Here is a 23,442-nt window from a genome sequence, read left to right as displayed (position 1 = left end):
GTGGGTGCCTCCCATCGCGAGTGCCTCTCCCTTTTATTGGCGACACGCCTGCTTCAAATTTGCAGTTAAGATGGCTTAGCACAGCTAAAGAGTTTCTTTTTTTAAAATACTTTTTATTCTATTTTTAATCTTTATAAATGAAATAAACAATAGCAACAACCCAATCAATATCTACAGTTTCCAACAATACAGTATTCTTAAGAGAACACAGCAATAACAAGAGAAAGAAGGCGGGGGGGGAGAAAGAAAAAAGAAAAAGAGAGAGAGGGAATAATAAGAAGGAGGAGGAGGAGGAGGAGGGGGAGAAGAAGAAGAAGAAGAAGAAGAAGAAGAAGAAGAAGAAGAAGAAGGGGGAAGAAAGCAAAAGGGAAAAGAAAAAATATGAAAAAGTTACTTCAAGGGGTTAAATTTAAACTTCATTACACACAGACTTCAAGTATCATTCTATTAAAAAAATTATACCTATATCATTGCCATTATTACACTTCAATACAGCATGGAAAGGAAAGGTTCTTCCTGTGCAAGTACCGGGTCATTGCTGACCCCTAGAGGGATGCCGCTTGCGCTGGCGTTTTCATGGCAGACCGTAGTGGGGTGGTTGCCATTGCCTTCCCCAATTGTGACTGCCTTTCCCCCAGCAAGCTGGGTACTCATTTTAGCGACCTCGGGAAGATGGAAGGCTGAGTCGACCTGAGCTGGCTACCTGGGACCCAGCTTCTGCTGGGATCGAACTCAGGTCATGGGGACAGTTTCAGCTGCAATACTGCCGCCTACCACATGTGCCACATGAGGCTCAATACAGCATAATCAACCTTAAATTTCAATATCATATCATCAGTCTTATAACACGGAAGGAAGCATACAATTCATTTCCACTAAGCATATATTGCCCTTCAGTTAATATATAATAATAGAGCTTAAAAATTTAGCCAGCTAAAAATATTACTAATCAAGGTCTCATAGTTCACAGCTAAAGAGGTTCTGATGGTGCCTGAGCCATAATCTGACTCTCAGTGTATCTTTCTTGCACTTTTGCTCTCAGTGTTGTCGTGGTGCTGAGAAAGCACCAGCCGCAGCCCACACGATAAGCTGTGATGTGCACAGAGCACTGTTTTTGTCTGCAGCACAACTATTGGATCCTGGGCTGGAACAGAAAGGGTCAAAAGGTCAGGACTCAGAGGGGGCATTTACAGAGCTATAAAAATGTTCAGAATGACAACAGCCGCAGAAGCAGCAGGTGATGGTGGTGGTATCAAGCCTGGGGCTTTGTGTGGGAGTTCAGGACTGGAAGGTCAAGATGGAGGTTCTTCACAGCACAGCAGGGCTGGAGTCGTCGTGAGTCAGGAATGAGATGCGTTGTGTGGAAGGGAATAGTAAGATATTGACAAGGTCTGAGCCCTCCCGGTATGCGTATAGTCATACAAAGAAGTCGATATCTAAGTGAATAGGCTTTATTATGCTAAGTATAGAGTCACAGAATCATAGAATAGTAGGGTTGGAAGGGGCCTACAAGGCCATCGAGTCCAACCCCCTGCTCAATGCAGGAATCCAAGTCAGAGCATTCCTGACAGATGGCTGTCCAGCCTCGTCTTGAATGCCTCCAGCGTGGGAGAGCCCACCACCTCCCTAGGTCATTGGATCCATTGTTGTATTGCTCTAACAGTCAGGAGATTTTTCCTGATGTTTAGCCAGAATCTGGCTTCCTGTAACTTGAGCCCATTATTCCGTGTCCTGCACTCTGGGATAATGGAGAAGAGATCCTGGCCTTCCTCTCTGTGACAACCTTTCAAGTACTTGAAGAGTGCGATCATATCTCCCCTCAGTCTTCTCTTCTCAAAGCTAAACATGCCCTGTTCTTTCAGTCTCTCTTCATAGGGTGTTGTTTCCAGTCCCCTGATCATCTTTGTTGCCCTCCTCTGAACCCTCTCCAGTTTGTCTGCATCCTTCTTAAAGTGTGGTGCCCAGAACTGGACACAGTACTCCAGATGAGGCCTAACTAGTGCTGAGTAGAGGAGAACTATTACTTCCTGGGATTTGGAAGCTAGTCTATCAGCAATTCAGTAATCAGTCTATCAGCAATTCTCCTTACAGATTTGGTTGTCTTAATGCAAAAATCTCTGATTACATTGACACAACTCTAATAGCTTATTTAAAGACATTTTAGGGATGCGCTACAGTAGGGCAGACAGTTGTTGCAAGTCTGACAGTAAACTACAACAGAGAGCCGGAAAGGCTTTCTCAGTCCTGCCCTCAGGGTGGGTCTTCCCTCGAGATCTCTGGTGATGGGCTAATCTGGTTGAACACCTTACTTCCTTGCACTGCTCCTCCCTCTTTACTTTATCTCTTATGTGTACATCTGCCACGTTCACCTCCTCCCCCTCTGAGAGTTGCTGAGTTTTCACTGCAGGGGAACTTATGGTCGGGCTTTGAACCAACTGATTAGATGGCCTTTGAGAAGTTTCTTGCCTGTGTCTGTCTCCCTGAGCTTCCTGAATCTCAAGTTCCTCCCCCTCTGACTCTGACAATGAATGTTCAAACGTGTTGTGTTTTTTTTAAATTAGCAGTATCCTTACATTTTTTTCTCCTAGCACAGGGACATCAAGGACTGATGGTCCTTATGCAGCCTAGTTCTAGATACTCCCACAGAACGGAGGCTAAGCTGAGAAAGGGAGGAAGGAAAGAGATGCCAAGAGGACAGTCCAACAGCGTCAACATCCTCCTGGCAGTAAGATGAATGCCAGGGCCACTTCCCCTCAAGGTCTGTTCCTGGTTTGGACTGCAAGCGGCAGAAGGGAGCTTTGCTCAGTAGAAGCGGCCTGTGGGTAGGCAAGGCAGGCAGAAACAGTGTTGGGAAAGAGGCTCAGGTTGATGGGGTTGCCGTCCAAGCGAATGTCCTCCAGGGCCCTGCGGATGTGTCTGGGGTCTCCGCTGTCACAGAACGTGTCTCCGTGCATGGTCTGAATGTTGTTGTTCTAGGCAGGGAAATAAAGGGGAGAAGGCAGCCCCAAAGGGCCAAACAAAGTGGGACAGTCACAGTCCTGAGCACTGAAGCCTACATCTGATTCCATCATGTAGAAAGCAAGGGTGGGGGTGTCCTGACTGAAACCAAAGGGAAGTGTGGGTGAGGTGTGCAGGACCTGCCCCTTCTGGCAGCTTCTCTCGCTGAGTGCCCCCCACCCCACTCCCCAAGCGGGGCTCATTTCCTGGATCTGTGGGGAGAGGCACTAAGGAGGTAGGTTGTGAGCAGGGAGAAGGTTCTGCACTCCTCACTCACACAACCCTTTCATTTTGTAAATTGGACCCTCCCACCTCTACTTTTTATGTGATTATGGCAGATCCAGGTTTAGACACCCAGATTGGCCTTTGTCACATACCGTTTGGCTCACAGATGTCAAGGAGCACAGGCACAAATTGACACAGGTGCTACAACAGGGGTGCAGAACCTCCGGCCCTTCTGGTGCCCCAATCTGGCCCTCGGGGTTCCCCATATGGCTCCTCCCCTTGCCCTGGCCCCACCCTTGGTGGTTTCCTGGCTTTCGTTAAGTTTTTTTCCTCATTCCAAAAGGTTGAAATGCCTCTTCCAAATCTTCGTTCCTGGCAGCCAGAGCTTTAAGCTACAACATGCTGGTATTTTTGGAATTTTTGGTCACACCCCTTTTGCCTTTGGCCCACCCCTCACCAGAATGTGGCCCCAGAAAGCTTCTCTAAAATGAAAATCAGCCCTCAGACTGAAAGAGGTTCTTGCAGTCCTGTGCAATGATATGAGTGCCCCAAAGGTCTCTTGGCACCCCATGCTTCCCGACCTCCTCCAGCTCCAGCCCTAACAAAGTTAAACCATCTATCTGGTGTAGAGAACTACCAGGAGGTGCCAACAGTTAGAGCTATCGATGACACTGAAGATGTGGTTGTTGGCCACCCCTTCTGCAGCCACATCCCAGCTGACAAGCAGCTTCAAGGAAGGGGTGGACCAGAGTCCAGGGACAATATTGCAGCAATGTCTGAGCCCATGCCAACCTTTTGATTGTGTATTCCTGAACTGGAGGGGGGGGGGAACAGAAAAGTGTCAGCTCCCACTCACAGGAGGAAAGGACAGTCCTTACTGTACATGCTTTCAAACTGAACCACCATGGGCAAAGCAGCCAAGTCAGCAATCCTCCATCTGAGCCTGGGGGCACTATAGTTAGCTGGAAACAAACTACATCAGTGTTAGCAAGTCATCATGGGTGGGAAGCTCCCTGGACTTTAAATTGCTGAGGGTCTGATTAAATGCAGCCTGGCTTCTTACAGTGCAGGGAGTTCACAAGGTCCCTAGGCCTTGCCTCAGGCAGAAGGGACTCTGATTTCTCAGGGACACCAGACAAGGAAAGCAGATCCGGATTAAGTGCACTTAGAGGAACACACATCATGGCCCATGTGATGGCTCCATTCCTTGCTTTTCATAGCAATCCAAAAGGAAATGAACGAAAATGACTGATGCTTTCTTTACATGGAGCTTTTATCCTGCGATTGAGACTGCTCCTTCACGGACGTTTGCCAGCTCTTTACATGACGCCGTGACCCTGCTGTGACCCTCTAGGGCTAAATGCTCTTTGTTCTGTTTTTAAATAGATCGCAGATCATGAGCTATCAAATTACCCCGTTGTGTTCTGCTTGAGTTCCCTCCATGAAAAGAGGAAAAGCGGCAAGAAGAGGAGCGAGGTCAATGAAAGATAATGGAAGACTCAGATACGGGGAGAAGGAGGGGGAAAGGGGAGGAGGGAAAGGAAGTGGGTGAAAAAGGGAGTCGTGATTCTGCATTTAAAACGGAAGCAGAAAGCCACATTTTAAATGTGGGATTGTAGGCTGGTGTAGCGATGCCCTGATTCTCTAATGGTCAGTATCACCATCTCACCTGTAGATGCAAGGACCTCAGTCCCTCAGGGAGCAGCACTGGGATATAGTCCAATTTGTTATCAGACAGATGAAGGAACTGCAGCTTCTTCAGATCCTGAAAGCACAAGTTAAAGTGTCCTCTAACTTTCAAGTCAGGACTGCTAAAATCCTAAATAGAAATATGGTTTTTCAAAGGAATTCAGTTTGATTTTGCCTAACATAATGAAATCCAGTCAAAAGGAATATGGCCATAGAACCGCCTGGGGGTTCACCACCAATGATTTGATTAATTTCTATAGCAAAACAAAAAAAGAGCAAGGACCAAAGCCTCTCTATCTGGAAATGATGCCCCCAAGTCCAAGATTTTGCTGTGGGCTACACTGACTAGCAACTGCAGTGAACAAGTAGGGATGTATGAGAATTCCGATTTGGGGGTGAAAACTCCACAGATTTTTCTGTTTCAGCCCTGGTGGATTTCATTCCATTTCCCCCCACTGGCATTGACTCGATCTGTAGTGGGTCAATCCAATACGCAGATTCCATGTTTGTTTGTTTTAATGGCTGCAATTTGTACAAATTGGATAGGGGGGATCTTGAAATTTGCACAAATGGATTTTTTTTAAAAAAAATTATTGCCGATCTTGTGCAAGTGCACATGATTGCAGGTCCGCCTGTCCACTATGTAGCCCCCGCAGAGGCATATTTCCCCTCTTGTAAATATCCTTGTCAGCTTCATCCTCACCAATTTAACCGTGCAGAGCCATATTCCCTACTTGCCAGAGAACTTGTCAATTTCATCCTGCACTTCAGGGCTTCTTGAGAAAAGTGGGGATGGGGAATTGACAAATTCTTTGACAAGAATGGAATATGGCCTGCTGGACTAAACAAAGTAGTGCATGGAAAGGATGAAACTGACAAGGATGTTTACAAGAGGGAAATATTTCTCTATGGGGCTACTTAGTGGATAGTTATACTTGCGATCATGCGTGCTTATGCAAGATCGTCAATAATATTTTTTTTTTAAAAAACACCTACAATTCCTTTTGCACAGTTTTCAAGAGCCCCCCATCCAATTTGCGCAAGTTATAATTTGTGCAAATTTCAAGAGCTGAAAAGAAATGCACAAAAAATTTCCAGAATCAGAAACAAAAATCCGCTACATTCTGCCACCACTTGCCACAATGGAAACATTGCAGAATCCTATTGGGCTTAAATGGAACGGAATTCTCAGCATCGCACATCCCTATCAACAAGGCTGAACAGTCTCCAGGGCTCAAACCTGTTAAGGGGCCCATTGGACACCAGTGCCACGATCTTTGCACCCCAGGTCCCATGAGTACTTCTCACATACTCTATTTGCACTCGTTTTGGAAGCACAAAACTGATGTGGAACATTATCAGCACGGAAGGTGAACCAAGCAAAGGGGAGCAACAATTTATGGATTGGGCATTAATCTAGGCTTGACAAAACTGAGGGAAGCTCACCTTGAAGGCTTCAGGTCAAATGCCCGTACTCTGGATCATGTTAAAGCGGGCATCCAGTTGCACAATGGCACTGGGCAACTTTGGCAGGGAAGTCAACTTGTTTTCAGGGATGACAAGCTCTTGCAAGGAGGGCAGCAGCTGGAAAGAGTCTTCATTCACCCGAGAAAGAAGCTTGTCAGATCAATTCGTTTCGGTTTCACTGAGGAAAGAAGTTTGGGATGAAATCACCCATGCATTTTCAGTGATCTCTTGGAAATTAGTTGATGTGTGTTACTATCATTCACAAGTGCATTTCCTATTTTAAATGGGACCACATAACCTCTAGAGAGGGTGGGAGAAGATGGATTTGCCTACCACAGACTTGCCTACCACAAGCCATTCCATATTGACTTGAGAGTAGTCTGGGATGCAATCCCATCTTGATGTGGTTGATACCTGATAGTCTTTGTGTAAGCCCCTTTCTAGATTACCTGCCTGTATACCTCAGTGCCATTTCCTTTACCATTCTACCCCACCCCCCACTTTCCACTGGTCTCTGGTGAAACTGACCCAGTGGAAACCCTTGTCAGTTTCACAGACACTTCAGCAGTTTGTTGCTGTTTTAATTAAAACATTACTATGTACACCCACACTGGTGCACAAAAATGCTCTTCTGAAGACCACTAATGCTTAAAGAAATATGCCAGTGAAAAGCTGCTTCAGTGCATGCTAATAAAATAAATATATTTAGATTTGCAGGACATACTCCTATCTCAGCATTGGGAACTATGACTGGAATCTCGAATCTTTTTGGTTCACCTTCATTTCCAAAGAGGTTCATCTCTATCTTTTGATGCATTTTGGTTGCATTAGCTATTCTGGTACTGATGTCTCAAAAAATATTTAGCTTCATTGATTCACAGCTTGAGATTTCCACAGCCTAATGGCAGGTCTTGTGAAAAGAAAATGTTCCCCTTGTACATTGTGAGATCACATCCAAATGCCAGCCTCTTATTTTGGTATTGGTGCAAAACTTTCAAAGGTGAAAGCCAGACTGCCCTTCAGGCTTTCCACTGGCAGAGAATGATGCATTATGGGTTCTCAAATGGATGAGTTTATCAAAAAATGGTTGGGCCTTTTCATCTCCAAATCCAGGCACATTCACATGCTATTTTTTAAAACAGCTTTTGGGTCACATTTACTCAGGGTTATTAGCATGACACCATAGAAATGTGGCTAACTTTGTGCCAGACATGTGTTGGCACCTTATCACATAATAGGAAAAAAATCTGGCGTTTTCTTTTGCACACACATGTAATCAGTGTAATGAAAGATCACCATAGGATAGCAGTAAAATTAGTATCAGGCTGCACAAAAGAGGGCAATTTGGTGGTTATATAGAGCTCACTTCAGATCTTTTATTTTGTTCTGCATGACCTGAACACAAAATGGTTACACAGTTGTTAATGTCTTTGTGGAATCCAAGGGTTGCTTCAAGAAATCAAATTGGTCTGTGAATATATGGGTTGAATGCATCCAGGCTGAGTTCAGATGAGCAGAGAGAGTGGATGTGTGTGATTGCCTCACCACGTGCTCAGCTATACAATTCAACCCACAGTTATCACACACTGCAGAATCTACTTTTAGAAGCTTTGTGGTGGCCCACAATAAATGTGGATACAGTTCTAAGTAGGAAGCATGGTGAAGTAGTTACGCTACGCTCACTGGGTGCCAGATTCTACGTAGATTCATTCCATTCACATTCTCCAATACATTGAGACTCTATTACCCATTTAGCTTTTGATAGCCATAGAAAAGTATGTTGGATTCCAGCCTGTGGCATGCTAGCTGTATATGCACCCATCCACATTTGTTGGATTCAGTTTTTGACATGCCACTGGATTTGTCGCAGAATTTGTAGTGGGATGTCACAAGCTGAATCCTTTTCCCACTGCCATGCACCTCATGTTCATGAGAACAGGGTCTAATTTGTCATGTACTTGGCCTTAAATCTGGCATGACTGAATACATTGCCAATCTGCTTTCAGTCCAAAAAAAAATCCAAATTATGAAATAAGATCTGATGTGAAAACAGACTCTGGCATTCCAACATTTCTGGGTGAGAAAAATGCATGGCAGATGCATTTCCCATTGGCCCCAGGGGAGTTGAAGGAGAAGGGGAAAGCGATGCGCACAGGTGGCCTTGCTTGTAACAGGGAGGATGACTGAATGGGGAGTTTTACAAGCTGCAAGACTCTGAAAATCATCGCCAGTGTCAGGGTGGACACTGAGCCCATGGAGTCCCAGAGTAGTTCTGTTTCTGAGGAAGAGCAGTCGCTCCTGGGAGAGGAGCGCGCTCCTCTTTCCCAGGGCCAACAGCTGACGGAGATTCCTCCCACCAGCATTCCTAGCTTAGAAAGCAGTCCAGGGAGTGACCGAGCGCAGATAGCAGACTTGGTGGATGCGCGACGCCGACGCAGAGAGCGGCGCCAGATGGAGGGCGCGGAAAGGAGGCGTAGTGCCCGGTTGGCGCGCAAACAACGGCTGCGCCCAGAGGATCCAAGGGAAAAGGGGAGGGACTCTCCCTAGTCCTTAAGTTCAGGGGTCTGCCAGTAATTCCCTTTCAAATGGGGACCAACTGTTCCAACTTAGGGCATAGGTACTGTGCTGCTCAGATCTAGTTGCAAACGGTATAGTTGTTAAGTTGTAAAAGAAGAATAAAGCTTTGAAAGGAATCCCTTTGTCTGTGTCTGGACTTGGCTACTGGATTAGACTGAGAGAGGCCTCCAAGGAGCCCTTGACAGCCAGGAGGCCTAAGGAGCATAGCATACCAAGTTCAGTGAAGTCATTGGCTTGAATCCTGCTGATGCAGTTGAAGCGGGCATAGAAATATGTGGTCTCCAAGGGCAGAAGAGGGATGTGTTCTAGATTGGTGTCATCGCAGTACACAGAGGTGCTGATGCACACACAAACCAAGCAGGTGGGAAGACCTGGAAGCAGGAGAGACTGTGATACATAAGAGTTTAGCACCGGCCCTATACAGATTACCTAAGAAATAGTACAAGTTACTAAGGAAGCATGAACTCAGAACAGGTTCACACAACAATTCTTTATGTGCTCAACTTTTATTATTACATGTTATTGGGGGTGGGACTGTTGCTGAACTCACACACCCCAGCTGGCACGTCCATGACACCCTGTAACCTGAAAAATCTTGGAAATCATAATATGGTGAGCTACCATCTGTACACATATTGAAACATTTACAACTGTCTTCCCCAGCCTGGTACCCTCCAGATGTTTTGGACTTCCACGTCCATCAGCCAAACCCAGCATAGCCAGTTGTCAGGAATACTAGGAGTTGTGGTCCAAAGCATCTGAAAGGCACCTGTGAGGACCTTCTTCTGTTGTTTATCACCAAGTATCACCTTCAGAAGTACACCCCTGAGACAGGGGCAGAGCTTGGGCTAGCATGGAGGAATAACTGCCTTTTTGCCACCAGGCCCAGAAAGGTCTGATGGCATACGGCAGGTGTGGGCAGATTTCAGGCTTGTGAGATCGATTTTGTTGTTTTGGCGAGAATTCCAGTATCCACCAATCAGAGCCAAGTAGCAAATAAGTGCCTGGAGTTGGAGAAAGATACAAAATGGTGGCCTGAAGGCAGAGACAATTACTTATTGCATTCTGTGAGCTGCTGGTGCGACGTAGGGCCCATTTACACTAGCATTTTTCCTTAGTCTTGTAATATCTGGCACATGCGGGGGGCACACGATCCCAACCCATTGTCCTATCGCTACTTCTCCCTCCACATTCCATTTTTTTTCCTCAAACAACTTTTACGACAGTTTTTTGTGCTTGCGGTTTCCATGCATTACAAAGTCATGTGTGTTCTAAGCTAGTGGTATTATGGCTCTTACCAGTGGGAGTGGCTTTAAAGTTGTAGAACAGGATGGGCAACATGTGCCCTCCAGATGTTTTCACTTATCACTCCCATCAGCCCTAGCCAGCATAGCCAATGGTGAGGGATTTTGGGAGTTGTAGGCCAAAACAGCTGGAGGGCAACAAGTTGCCCACCCCTGCTGCAGAATCTATTTTGCAATATTTTCCCCTACCCTTTCCCTCCTCCCATGATAGGATCTATACTTGTTGTCCTTCTCCTTCTCCTTTCATCCCCTGCTCTTTCCTCACACTGATTTTCATGGGACTTGAAAGCAAGAAATCCACCCGTGTTGTTGTTTTGCAGCTATTTTGCACTGCGCACTTCCACAGCTGCACAGCAGTGAACAACCACACACTTTATTTTTAAACTTCCACTCCTGTGCATGCAGTTAGTGGCTTTAAAAGAAAAAGAAAAAGCGACCTCCTGCAATTGGCTTGCAGCACATGCTCGTTCTACAAACCTCAGCAATAAAATGCACATGACTATTTAAACTCCTACTTCTCACCCCATTACAACACTATGCATTTATGCATGGCACTCAGTCTCATTATAAACATGGACAATGCTGCACTGTATTCACTACTGCGTGTCCCCAGAGCAGCAACTGCATTTCGGAAGAAATACTAGTACAGCGACGCCACACAAACGAAAGAGGGCACTTTCTCTCCTGCATATGCAAATACAAATGTGCATCCTGGGCTGCTGTGGCCCCTTTAAAGTGCAGCAACGAGATTAGCATTAGCGGGGAAGGCTGGGTTTACACATTTTTTACTTGTTTGATCTTGCTAATGCTGATTTACATTGTACTTATCTATCACAGTCAGACTAGATTATTTCACTGTAATATCGAAAGTACGCCAAGTGCATCCAATGTTAGGCTAGCAGAAAAGGTGCAATAGGTGGCAGTGTTCTGCTAGCAGTTGTACCAGTGCTAGCTAGCTGGACGGCTGGTGAGTTGTCCAATGGCTCGTGCAACTGCTTATGCAAGTAGAAACGAATGACTGGGTTTTACACTCGTGCCATAATAAAAATGGGGTTCTCACAAGCAGTAGAAGCTTTGCACTCACGCAGGGGAGGGCAACCTCCAGCCTGGAAGCAAAATCTGGCTCGCTCTGGGGCCCAATTTGTCCACAGAGGGTTGAGCAACCTCCATGGGCCCCACTCCCTGCCCCCTCCTTCCCAAGCCCCGCCCCGCCCCCTGAGGCTGAGTGATGCAAAGGGAGCCCCTTTGTTATTTCCAGTCAGAGATTGGAGATAAGCTGGGGATTCCCCTTCACCGCTTCCCATACTGTTTGCACCCCAATTGGAACCCGAGTGGCACAGGATGAAGGAACCTGATTTGGCCAGGGCTTGCAGGAATTGTCTCCTGCAAGCCCCGACCAAGTCTCTTCCCAGGGCGCTCACGGGAAGGAGCGGTCTAACACCATGCATCCCTTGGCCCAGAGAAAGAATATTTTTTAAGGGTGCAAATGTCATAGAAAGGAGAGGAGCTTTGGTTGTGACACCCCACCCCCTGACCGCATCCAGCCTGTTGGCCTGGGGGGGGGTGTAATCTGGTCCTTGGACCAAACATGGTTGCCCTCCTCTGCATTAGCGGAATGACACCATTCAATACAACCCTTTGAGCGTCTCTACACCTGCCTAAAATCCTGCATTTAAAATGGGGCTTTCTGCTTCTGTTTTAAACTGCAGGGTCACGAGGGACTCCCCTTACACATGCTTCCTTTCCCCCCTCCCCTTTCCCCCTCCTTCTCCAATGAATGTGCTTCATTGATCTCGCTCCTTTTCTTATGGCTTTCCCTTTTTCATGGAGGGACCGCAAGCGGAATGCAAGCGGAACGCAAGCGGGGTAATTTGATAGCTCCGATCTATTTAAAAATGGAATACGGGTCATTCGGTGCAGGAGATGCCCTGGAGGTTCCCGCAAACTTCCACGAGTGAGCAATCTCAATAGCAGGATAAAAGCTTCATGTGAGGAAGCCCTTTGTCTTACATTCGCATTCTTTGTTATGTTTCGAGGGGAAACGAATAAAATCTGATATACTTTGATAAGGCGATGTTCATTGTGTGCTGCTTTGGTCACCGTCGACTGTACAAAAGCAGCAAATAAATATACTCAACTAATAGCACCAACTACGGGGAAAACCTCACAGCATACTGTGAGATTCAGTTTGTGTTGTGCTGACGTGGAAGACGATGCAATGTGTTAGATGGGCCTTGCTTACAAGTGAGAACTGAGTTCACTTAAAGATAAAAAGAGAAGCAAATGAGTCAATTCCAATTAAGCAATGGATCGCAAACTGCTAGTCCAAAGAGCTGCTTGAAAATGAATCAGCTTGGGCCAAATCCAATCTAGGGGGTGCAAGGCCTATTAAGCTGATGGCATTACCCCAGGGGTTTTGTTTGGCCTCTCATATTTAAAGAAACAAAACCAAAGGAAATTGAGTTATTTTTGCACTGAGAGACCATTGCTGCTGTCAACATGGGCCAACAGCCCATTGCAGAGTCAAAGCGATGGTGGCAGCATGACAAGATTCCAGGCACCAATTAAAAATGCTTGGTGGTTTTTTAAAAAATAAAATAAAACCTCTATTCGGAGGACTAAACAGACCCCAGATCTATTAGCGGAGGAGTTCAAAGCAGAAAGGCAACAATTTTGCTCAGCCTACTACTTAATTTGTCCCCGCTCAGAGTGACAGAAAATGAATAAAGATATTTATCCCTCGCTACAGGATTTTAATTGTCACTAATCTAATTGCTACTCTGTCCGATTGTCGCTGCGTCTCTGCTCATTAAAGTGTTGTTGCTTTGCTGGCGTTTCTGTTTATTTCCGAGTAGCTCCTTTCTCAAGCTCCTCTCATGTCTCCAATGAGAAGCTCGGCCATTTTTACATAAGCAGTGCACATTATGTGTCTTCCCATCTGGTAGATGGAGGGTGGGGTGGGAAGAATCCAGCATCTCTCTCAAACTTCCAACAGTGTGCGTTTGTTTATATATTTTTTAAAAAGAACAACCTGCTTTTCTATCAATTAAAATACTTGAAGTGACATGGAATTTAAAAACAAGAACATAAAGACAAAAGCTCAAGATAAAAATAAATCCGGCTAAAAGCTGGCAGCAGAAATACGATTAAGAAGATTGACATTAACAGCACCAGTCCTTTAAAAACAAGACAAAAAACAACGCCGCATTGAACAGAAATGCTTTCATTTTATGCTGAAAGGAGGATACCAAGGGAGCCAGCCTTACTTCTAGAGCAAAGGTGTAGACCATCTGGCCGTTGGGCCCCCCCAATCCTCTCTGTGGAGCCTCCTGGAGTCCCTTTAGAGGCCAGGGTTTAGCCTCCAAGCCCCGTCCCCTGGAAAAATCTCCGCGGACATCCCGCTGTTATCTTGAATCTGAGATCTAGAGGATGGGAGCCACCAATATAAAAGTCCAGCTCAGAGCTCTAACAAGCAGCACAGAATATGAAACAAAGCCTCCTTTGATGACTTCAGGCAGTGAGAAGATACACCATGCCAGCACCTGGCATACTAGGGCATTTGCTTGGGGCCCCATGCCCCAGCTGGGTCCAACAAAAGAAAGAGGACAAAAGAGGCCGGTGAGTTGCATAAGTTAATTTATATCTCTAGAAGCAGATTTAGAAATAATTATTAGAATTTAAGTGGTGCATCTCACCATAGTGTGGAAGACTGTGACCAGGTGACCTGTGTGCCTACCTGTTCAGTCTGCTGTTCAGGTGCTGGCTGTGGATGGCCTACAGTTCTTATGGTTCTTTATCATTATACCAGACATGGACTGAACATCCCTTCAAACAGAGTGCTGTCCTCTGTAAAAGAGGAGACGTGGCCACCCTAGGCCTGCAGTGTAGGCTCATGTACATGAGGAGTAGGACAGTGTCCCACTCTCCCCTCCCAAGGCTTCCTGGCGGATTTAGCAGCCATAGCCCTGTGACAAGCTGGGAGCCGGGTGAGCCCATGAGTGGGTGCACAAGGGGCAGTGAGACTGCCAGCTACAGCAGGGAAGCCCAAGTGGTGGCAGACACTGTGTGGGGAGGATCAGCACTGGGGAGCCCTTTCAGGGTAGGCTGTCCAGGGCTCCCCGAAATCTGGAACTGGGCCTTGAGGTGATGGTCCCTAAGATATGCACATCCCTGATTATTTAAGGCTTTATAGGTCAAAATCAGCACCTTGAATCAGGCCTGGAAGCTAATGGGAAGCAGACAGGACCTTTTTAAGGAGGCCCAGGAGGTGGAGGTGAATTTGAGCGGGGAGAGGGGGTACCAGCTTTGCTCTCTTCTCAGTCAGAATGTACCATTTCTCAATGATGATGTGGCCCTCTATGTGTGTGAAGCCTGGCTAAGTGTCTTTATATTCCTTTCCACCAAAAGGGCCTGAGTGTACCTAAAGGGGCTGAGATGTTCTGTGTGGTCCATTCCTCTCAAGAAGCAGGCTTTAAGAGGCAGGCAGCTGAAGCTTCCAAACAAATCATCCTCAAGAGCAGCCCCCACACCCCAGCATGGTTCATAAACACTAAAGAAGGCTTTCGAAGAGGACCCTCCCTGTTGTTGGATCTTAGCAACTCCCTGGGAATCTGTTAAAGCACATCCGAGCACTGACAAAGGGGGCAAATACACCCAAGATCCAAGCCGTACAAAAACACATGGGGCTAGAGCAGGGGTGAGCACCTTTAGGTGGGCCAGGGAACACTTGCAACCCCAGATTGCCCCATGGGCCTGCCATCACTGTGATGCCAAATTGGGGTGAGGGGGAGAGTGTTCATCAGTGAAGGCTGGTGGCTCCAACTTCGCTGGTGCTATGAATCCACTCTGGGTTTCAGTCAGAACCAGCCAGAACTCTAAAGTAGCTATCCAAGCTATTTTGAGGATTTGGCCTGCACTATAGAAAAGGGCCTTTTGAGTGGTGGCAGCAAAACTCTGGGTTTGCTTCCCTGTGGAAATTATGGAGCTCCTTTGTCCTTTCCTTATTCGCCACTTCTTTGATGCAGTCTGGGAATAACATAACTTTATCTTGTTTCCAGGAAAGGCTTCCAGCCTCCCTTGCCAAGCGCAGGATATAATTCTTTGTGGAGACTTTTGCAAATTGAACTATGATGGTGTAATCAGTCCCTTTGGCACATGAAATGCCTGCTCAATATCAAGTAAATAATCAGATGAAATAGGGAGTATCTCATGCAAAAGTTTATCCACAAAAATAGGCAATTTTACATCATTAGGCAGATTTTTAATCCCAATAATCTGTACATTGGATCTTTTCATGAAGGTGTTTATTGATGGGTTTTAAAATTTCAACAAGAGCTTAATATTTAGTGACCTGCAGTTTTTAGACTGTTATGTTTTTAACTGATATATCATTGAACACTACAATTTTATTTTTAGTTATTGTTGCACCATGTATTTTTGATTGCTTTGTTCTATGTAAGACTCACTGGGTCTTGATAACAGAAAGGCACAGTACAAATAACCACAATGAGAAGAAAACAACAACAACAACAACAACAACAACAACAACAACAGTTGTGAACCACTCAGAGAGGTTTGGCTACTGGGTGGTATAGAAATATAATAAATAAATAAATAAGCAAGCAAGCAAGCAAGCAAGCAACACATAGCAACAACATCAAAAGAAGAAGAAGCCAGTCTGTTTCCCACCTCCCAGCTGAGCACAGCAGAGCAGAGCAGAGCAGAGGAAGCTGCTCCAGCTGGTCCAGGGAGTACAGAAGCAAGCAAGCTCCCAGAGAGCGAGTGACTAGAGCAAGCAAACAGGGGGAGCAAACAGGAGTTGGCCAGGGGAGTTCGGCAGGGGAGGTCAAGGGGGAGGCCCCTAACATTTTTTTTTTAATTTTTACCAAACTTTTTTTTTCATTTATTTATCTTGTAACACACACTTCCACACCAGTGGGACTCTGTTTTTAACTTCCCGTGAGTGGAGGACCAGGCACAGGCTAGTCTAGAACAATCACAAAGCTAGACACAAAAAGGGAAAAGAGGCTATGGAAGGACAAGACTCTCTAGTTGTGGTGACCTGCAAGATGTGTGCAATGTTTGTTTTCTTGCCTGAGAACAACATGGCCTTCACCTGCAACAAGTGCAAGTTGATCATGCTGCTGGAAGAAAAAAATAAGAGGACTGGAGCGGCGACTGTCGACCCTCCGGGGAATAAGAGAACACAAAGAATGGGGGAATGGGGGAACTACAGCAACAAAGTGAAGACCAGAAGCTTGAAGAGCAACAGTGAGCTGAGGCAGAAGTGGGAAATGCTGAGGTGAGGAAAAATGGAGTAGAGGATACTCCTTGGAAAAGGGTGACTGTTAGGACAAGAAGAACTAGATGCCACTCTGCACCAGTGGAAGCAGTGGAGCTGTGGAACCGATTCCAGGTACTTGAGGATGAGACTGGAGGACAGCTTGCAGAGGAAGAATCACAGGGGAACCGACATGAGAGTGAGCAAGAGGCTGAAGGTCAGTCAAACAGAGGCGATGAAACTAGGGATGTCAGAGAATTCCGCCACAGATCTCGGTGGGGCCGAATGCCAGTGCATTCGGCCCCCCGAAATCCATGGCGGAACGGCCTGCCCCCCCGCGGATCCCCCCCAGGATGAGACTTACCTGGGGCGGATGTTCCGGACGGTGGCGGCTCCAGCAGCGGCTTCGGCGGCGGCAGCGGCGGCTGGTCTTCCAACCGGCTGCCACCGCCGCCATTTGCAGTCTGGTTGCTTCTGGTTTTTTTTTTACATAGATGTGATAGGCTACGTAAAGACTTACGTAGCCTATCATGTCTGGGTTAAAAAAAAAAAAGTACACAAATGGCGGCAGCTACGGCCACCGCCATTTGTGTTCCTTATTTTTGGCCGTCTTAGTCTATGTAAATATTTACGTAGACTAAGACAGTGAAAATAAAGGGGAACGCAAATAGCGACCGCTACGATATTTGCGTTCCCCCTTATTTTCGCCGTCTTAGTCTATATAAATATTTACGTAGACTAAGATGGCCAAAAATAAGGAACGCAAATGGCGGCGGCCGTAGCTGCCGCCATTTGCGTATGGGTTTTTTTTTTTAACCCAGATGTGATAGGCTATGTAAGCCTTTTCATAGCCTATCACAGCTGAATACAGGGACGCAAACTGCGGCAGCTACGGCAGCCGCCATTTGCATCCCTGCTAGCCAGCGGCCGGATGTCCGGCTGCTGGCGGAGCCGGCTGGCGGCTTTGCGGAATCCCCACGGAGCGGAGCTGGCTGTCGAGGATTCCTGGGGGGAGGGACGGAGCGCCTCCCCCCCCAGCGGATGCCCCAACCGGAACAGGTAAGTGATTCGTACATCCCTAGATGAAACCCAGGCCTACAACGACAAGAAGAGAAGAGTGGTAGTAGTGGGAGACTCCTTGCTGCATGGGATTGAGACCCAAGTATGTTGTGAAGACCAGTGGACTCGCCAGGTGTGGTGTCTCCCGGGAGGACAGATTAGAGACGTGACTGAAGGGTTGCCTGCACTCATAAAGCCCACAGACAGGTGTCCCTAGGGATGTACGAAAGTCACTTACCTTTCCATGGATTATGTTGATGGGGGGGGAGGCATTCTGTCCCTCCCCCCGGAATCCTCGATGGCGGAGGGAGGCGATCCGTTCCCCCCCCCGGAATCCTCCACGGCCGGCTGTGCTCCGCAGCAGCTCTGCGGAGCAGCCGGCCAGGCCCAGCCAGGTCAGAGCCGTCCGCAGCTGGATTTCTGGCCGGGGAGGGCTCTGGGGAAAAAAAACAAAAACAAACTGCGTACGCAAATGGCGGCGGCTACGGCCGCCGCCATTTGCGTTCCTTATTTTTGGCCGTCTTAATCTACGTAAATATTTACGTAGACTATGGCAGCGAAAATAAAGCGGAACGCAAATAGCGTAGCGGGCGCTATTTGCGTCCCTTTTTGTTTCACCGTTTTAGCCTACGTAAATATTTACGTAGGCTAAAACGGTGAATCAAAAAGGGATGCAAATAGCGCCCGCTACGCCTTTATTTTCACTGTCATAGTCTACGTAAATATTTACGTAGACTAAGATGGCCAAAAATAAGGAACGCAAATGGCGGCGGCCATAGCCACCGCCATTTGTGTTCATGGTTGTTGTTGTTGTTTTTTAAACCCAGCCATGATAGGCTACGTAAATCTTTACGTAGCCTATCACGTCGTTTTTGCTTGTTTGTTTGTTTGTTTTACAAGACTGCAAATGGCGGCGGCAGCAGCCGGTTGGAAGACCAGCCACCGCCACAGCTGCCGCCGGAGCCGCCGCCGCCGCCTGGAAGATCTGCCCCAGGTAAGTCTCATCCTGGGGGGGATCCGTGGGGGGGGCAGGGGCAGGCCATTCTGCCACGGAGTTCGGGGGGCCGAATACACTGGCATTTGGCCTCACCAAGATCCGTGACGGAATTCTCTGACATCCCTAGGTATCCCTTTCTTCTCATCCATGTGGGAACAAATGATACGGCCAAGCAGAGCTACAAAGAAATCACATCGGACTTTGAAGCTCTGGGGAGGAAACTCAAGAACTTTGGGGCCCAGATAGTTTTCTCATCCATCCTTCCAGTAGTTAGAAGAGGGATAGAAAGGGAACAAAAAATACTCTGGGTGAACGACTGGCTACGAAGGTGGTGCCGACGAGAGAGATTTGGATTCTGGGACCACGGAAGATGGGCTGTTGGCAAGGGACGGGTTGCACCTCACAAAGCCTGGGAAGAATGTGTTTGGCCACAGCATGAAGAACTTCATCAGGAGGGCTTTAAACTGAATCCTATGGGGAAGGGAGATGTAAAGTTGGGGGTAATAACTTAGGACGTAGGCGCATGCACTGCAACGGAGAGAACAGTTCTGATAGCGCCCAGTAATAGTCTTCAGACACATGTAGGAAGAAAGCCAGACTATGAAGCACATGGTCTTCGATGTCTATATACTAATGCCCAGAGTATGGGAAACAAACAGAACCAACTTGAACTCTTAATACAAGAGGGAAATTATGACTTGATAGGTATAACTGAGACCTGGTGGGATGACTCTCATGACTGGAATACAGAAATTGAAGGATATAACTTGTTCAAAAAGAACAGGAGGAACAGAAAGGGAGGTGGGGTTGCACTGTATGTGAAAAATACATATCTCAGCACAGAAATACAGGAGGATGAGCTTGGTAGCCCCATCAAGAGCATCTGGATCAAAATAAATGGAGCAAAGAATAAAAGGAACCTGGTGGTCGGAGTCTACTACCGGCCACCCAATCAAGGAGAAGACGAGGATGAAACTTTTGAAAAGCAAATAGCCAATGTTTCAAGGAAGCATGTTGTAGTAGTAATGGGGGACTTCAATTTCCCCAATATTTGTTGGGAGACAAATTCTGCAAAACATGGCCCCTCCAGGAAATTCCTGACTTGTGTGGCGGATAACTTCCTCCTACAGAAAGTAGAGGAAAGATCTAGAGGATCGGCTATCCTTGACTTGATCCTAACCAACAGAGATGCCTTAGTGGATAAAGTAGCAGTTACAGGAACTCTGGGGGAAAGCGACCATGTTGCACTTGAGTTCTTGGTTCTAAGGGAAGCAAAAGCCGAGTGTAGTCAAACGCGTACTCTGGATTTTAGGAAAGCTGATTTTAATAAACTCAGAACAATGATCAGTAAGGTCCCATGGCAAGCGACGCTAACGAGAAAAGGCATCCAAGATGGGTGGGAGCTTTTAAAAAATTCTCAAGGCACAATTACAAACAATTCCAACAAGAAGAAAAGGTGGAAGACAACAGAAGAAGCCAATGTGGCTTCACAAAAAGCTTAGAGATGACCTGAAAAAAAAAAAGCACACATATAGGAAGTGGAAAGAAGGCCAAGGAACAAAGGAAGAGTACAGGCAAGTAGCAAGGAATTGCAGGGATGGCATCAGGAAGGCTAAAGCTGAGAACGGGCTGAGGTTAGCAAGGGATGCTAAAAACAACAAAAAGGCTTTCTTCAGCTACGTGCATAGTAAAAGGCAGAGGAAAGAAATGGTTGTTCAGCTGGTAAAAAAAGGATGGCAAAATGATAACAGATGACAAGGAAAAGGAAGAGGTGCTCAGTTCCTACTTTGGCTCAGTCTTCTCCCAAAAGAGGGTCTATGACCCCCCCTGGCAAAGGCAAAGTACAGGCTGAAGGGGCAGGATTGCAGCTTGAGATCGATAGGCATATGGTCAAAGAACACCTAATTCCTTTGAATGAGTTCAAATCTCCAGGGCCAGATGAACTGCATCCTAGAGTAATAAAGGAACTGGCAGAAAAACTCTCAGAACCGCTGTCTATTCTCTTTGAGAAATCATGGAGGATGGGCAAAGTGCCAGATGACTGGAGGAGGGCTAATGTTGTCCCTATCTTCAAAAAGGGATAAAAGGAGGAACCTAGGAATGACAGACCAGTCAGTCTGACATCAGTCCCTGGGAAAATTCTGGAGCAGATGATAAAGCAATCCATCTGGAAGCACCTTGAAAATAATGAAGTGATTACTCGAAGCCAACATGGATTTGTCAAGAACAAATCCTGCCAGACGAATCTGATCTCATTTTTTGATCAAGTCACCTCCATTGTGAACTGTGGGAATGCTGTGGACATAATATACCTCGACTTCAGCAAAGCTTTCGACAAAGTGCCCCATGATATCCTGATGAGCAAACTAGCTCAAAGTGGGCTAGATGAAACAACGATCCGATGGATCCACAGTTGGCTACAGAATCGGACTCAAAGAGTGCTTATCGCACTCTTTGAGACTGAAAGAACTGAGAGACTGAAAGAACTGAGAGACTGAAAGAACTGGGCATGTTTAGCCTTGAGAAGAGAGGACTGAGGGGAGATATGATAGCAGTCTTCAAGTACTTGAAAGGTTGTCCCAGAGACGAAGGCCAGGATCTCTTCTCGATCATCCCAGAATGCAGGACACGGAATAATGGGCTCAAGTTACAGGAAGCCAGATTCTGGCTGAACATCAGGAAAAACTTCCTGACTGTTAGAGCAATACGACAATGGAACCAATTACCTAGGGAGGTAGTGGGCTCTCTCACACTGGAGGCATTCAAGACAAGGCTGGACAGCCATCTGTCAGGGATGCCCTGACTTGGATTCCTGCATTGAGCAGGGGGTTGGACTCGATGGCCTTGTAGGCCCCTTCCAACCCTACTATTCTATGATTCTAAGCCTGGCAAACTACTGCCCATCAGTGTAGACCAGTGGTTGGCAACCTGGTCCCTTCCAAATGTTTGGGACTATGCCTCCCATAATCCCTGACCATTGGCCATACTGGCTGGGGCTTATGGAAGTTGTAGGCCCAAACATCTGGAGGGCACTAGGTCACCTACCCCTGGTGTAGACAGTACTAAGCTAAACTGGCCAATGGTCTGTCTTGGGATAAAGCAGCTTCCTACGTTATCCTACGTTAACTCCCACCCACCACATGCCATTCTTATCCTTAGGAGTTTTTTATGTAGAACAGAGAGAATTTTGAGAGTTGGTCTTTTACTCACCCTGAACTGTTATGGACCCAAACAGACCTAGTCCCTTAGGTGTGACTGCAGCAGAGGTGGGGAGGGCTCTCCATAGTTGTCCAAGCTGTGGTCATAGTTGTCAAGATCAAGGTTTTCATAAGCGTGAGTGTCAGTTTTGTGCTTCTCCTTCTTCTTCCTCCCTTCTACTTTGGGCAGAGAAGCCAGAGCCAGTGCCAAAGTCAGGGCAGTTATTATACCCACCAAGGGTGCCGTCTGCATCCTGTGCCTGAAGAGAAGGTCGGGAGTAACAACAGTGTGCTTTCAGCATCATTTTTTTTAAAGGCAGCATGAGACAAGCTCCTGGTCTCTGACACAGACTCTCTAGTATGCCCTTTGGCATATCATTGTATCTGGGCATCAATTCTGCACCTGTAAAATGAAAATGACACAGGATTCTCTGGCTTGACTGAGTAACGGGTAAGAAGCTCCAGTAGGATGGTTAAGGGCAGAGCCCTGCAAAACCTAACATCAGGGCACAGTTTGAGCCTGAGAGCTCCAGACCAGCCTTCCTCAATCTGATGCCTTCTAGATGCTTTGGATGGCATCTTCCAGCATTCCTAACCCTTGGCCATGCTATCTGGGGATGAAGGGAATCCAAAACATCTCGAGGGAAGCTGGCTGGAGAAGAACCGCTCCAGAACCTTTTTTCAATGCATCATCATCATCATGTTCATTTGCATGCCGGCTTATGCTCGAAGCGGCTCATGAGAAGAGTAAACAAATCATCAAGATATACTGTAGGTGTAACAAAAGGGCTCACTGTACATTTTGTGGAAAGGGTCATTGCTAGAAAATGTGTAGGAGGAATAAGAAATAAGTAGTCTTTTGAGCATGAGCAGAGTGCTTTTCTCTCACCGTGGAGAAAACGCCACCACCACCACCATTACCCCTGTTCACCACAAATAGACTAGGATTTGGGCAAAAGGTTTCCATTGAGAAGATGGCTCCAAGCCCCAGCACCTCATGTTTTAGAGCTTAAACATTGCTTTTTCTGGAACAGAGGGACTCAAATTTTCTTTCCCAAGGTTAAACACAGTCTGGAGCAGAGGCAGATCTCAAGGAAGTTCCGGTCCCTTTTTTCTCCCCATTATGCTATCGTTCCTACCATCATGGGGGGTTCTCCACGACAACGGAAGGAGACAGAAGGAGAAGCCAATGGTGGCTTACCTGGATTTTTCAAGGAGCCAGCTTTGGTCCACGCAGGGCTCCATGAGCGAGTGCATCACACCAGTAAAAGTCGCTTCACAGAACATACTTCCAGGTGGGGTGGGTGGGTGGAGTGAATGTCATCTGACTGGCAGGGGCTGCTCATAAAATAAATACTGGTTTTGATAAAAATCCTGGGAGGTTTCCTCCCCTTTCTCAACAGAAATCATTCTCTTTCTCTCTCTTGTCACCAACCCCCAACACAGTGTCCCCTTTCTCCTTTTTTCCTGAAGCTCCAGATGCACCTGTATTTCAGGAACAAGCCTCATTGAGCACAATGGGAGTTACTTCTGAGTAGACAGACACTAATTGGTTTGTGCTGGGAAAGACAGGGACAGGAAACACATGGGTAGGAAACCAGCCCCCTTTCTAACCTGATGCTGCACAGGAACAAAAGTGTGAATAAGTTA

At 46.7% G+C, this 23,442-nt stretch overlaps 1 protein-coding gene across 1 annotated transcript; it reads right to left on the bottom strand.

Moving 5' to 3' along the window:
• Positions 1-2,802: 2,802 nt before the first annotated feature.
• OPTC (opticin) lies at positions 2,803-22,045 on the bottom strand. The gene is given in 8 exon segments (XM_084851670.1): positions 2,803-2,843; positions 2,846-2,972; positions 4,892-4,987; positions 6,358-6,527; positions 6,530-6,556; positions 9,168-9,326; positions 9,725-9,780; positions 21,852-22,045. Coding segments are annotated over 8 exon segments (870 nt in total).
• Between the last annotated feature and the right edge of the window lie 1,397 nt (positions 22,046-23,442).

The sequence above is a fragment of the Heloderma suspectum genome, chromosome 4, assembly GCF_057233095.1.
Source record: "Heloderma suspectum isolate Gila_16-S chromosome 4, 16-S_ref, whole genome shotgun sequence".
In the NCBI taxonomy this organism is placed as follows: Eukaryota; Metazoa; Chordata; class Lepidosauria; order Squamata; family Helodermatidae; genus Heloderma; species Heloderma suspectum.
Note: the sequence above shows the minus strand (reverse complement) of the source record. Positions and strands in the feature narration are given on the sequence as shown.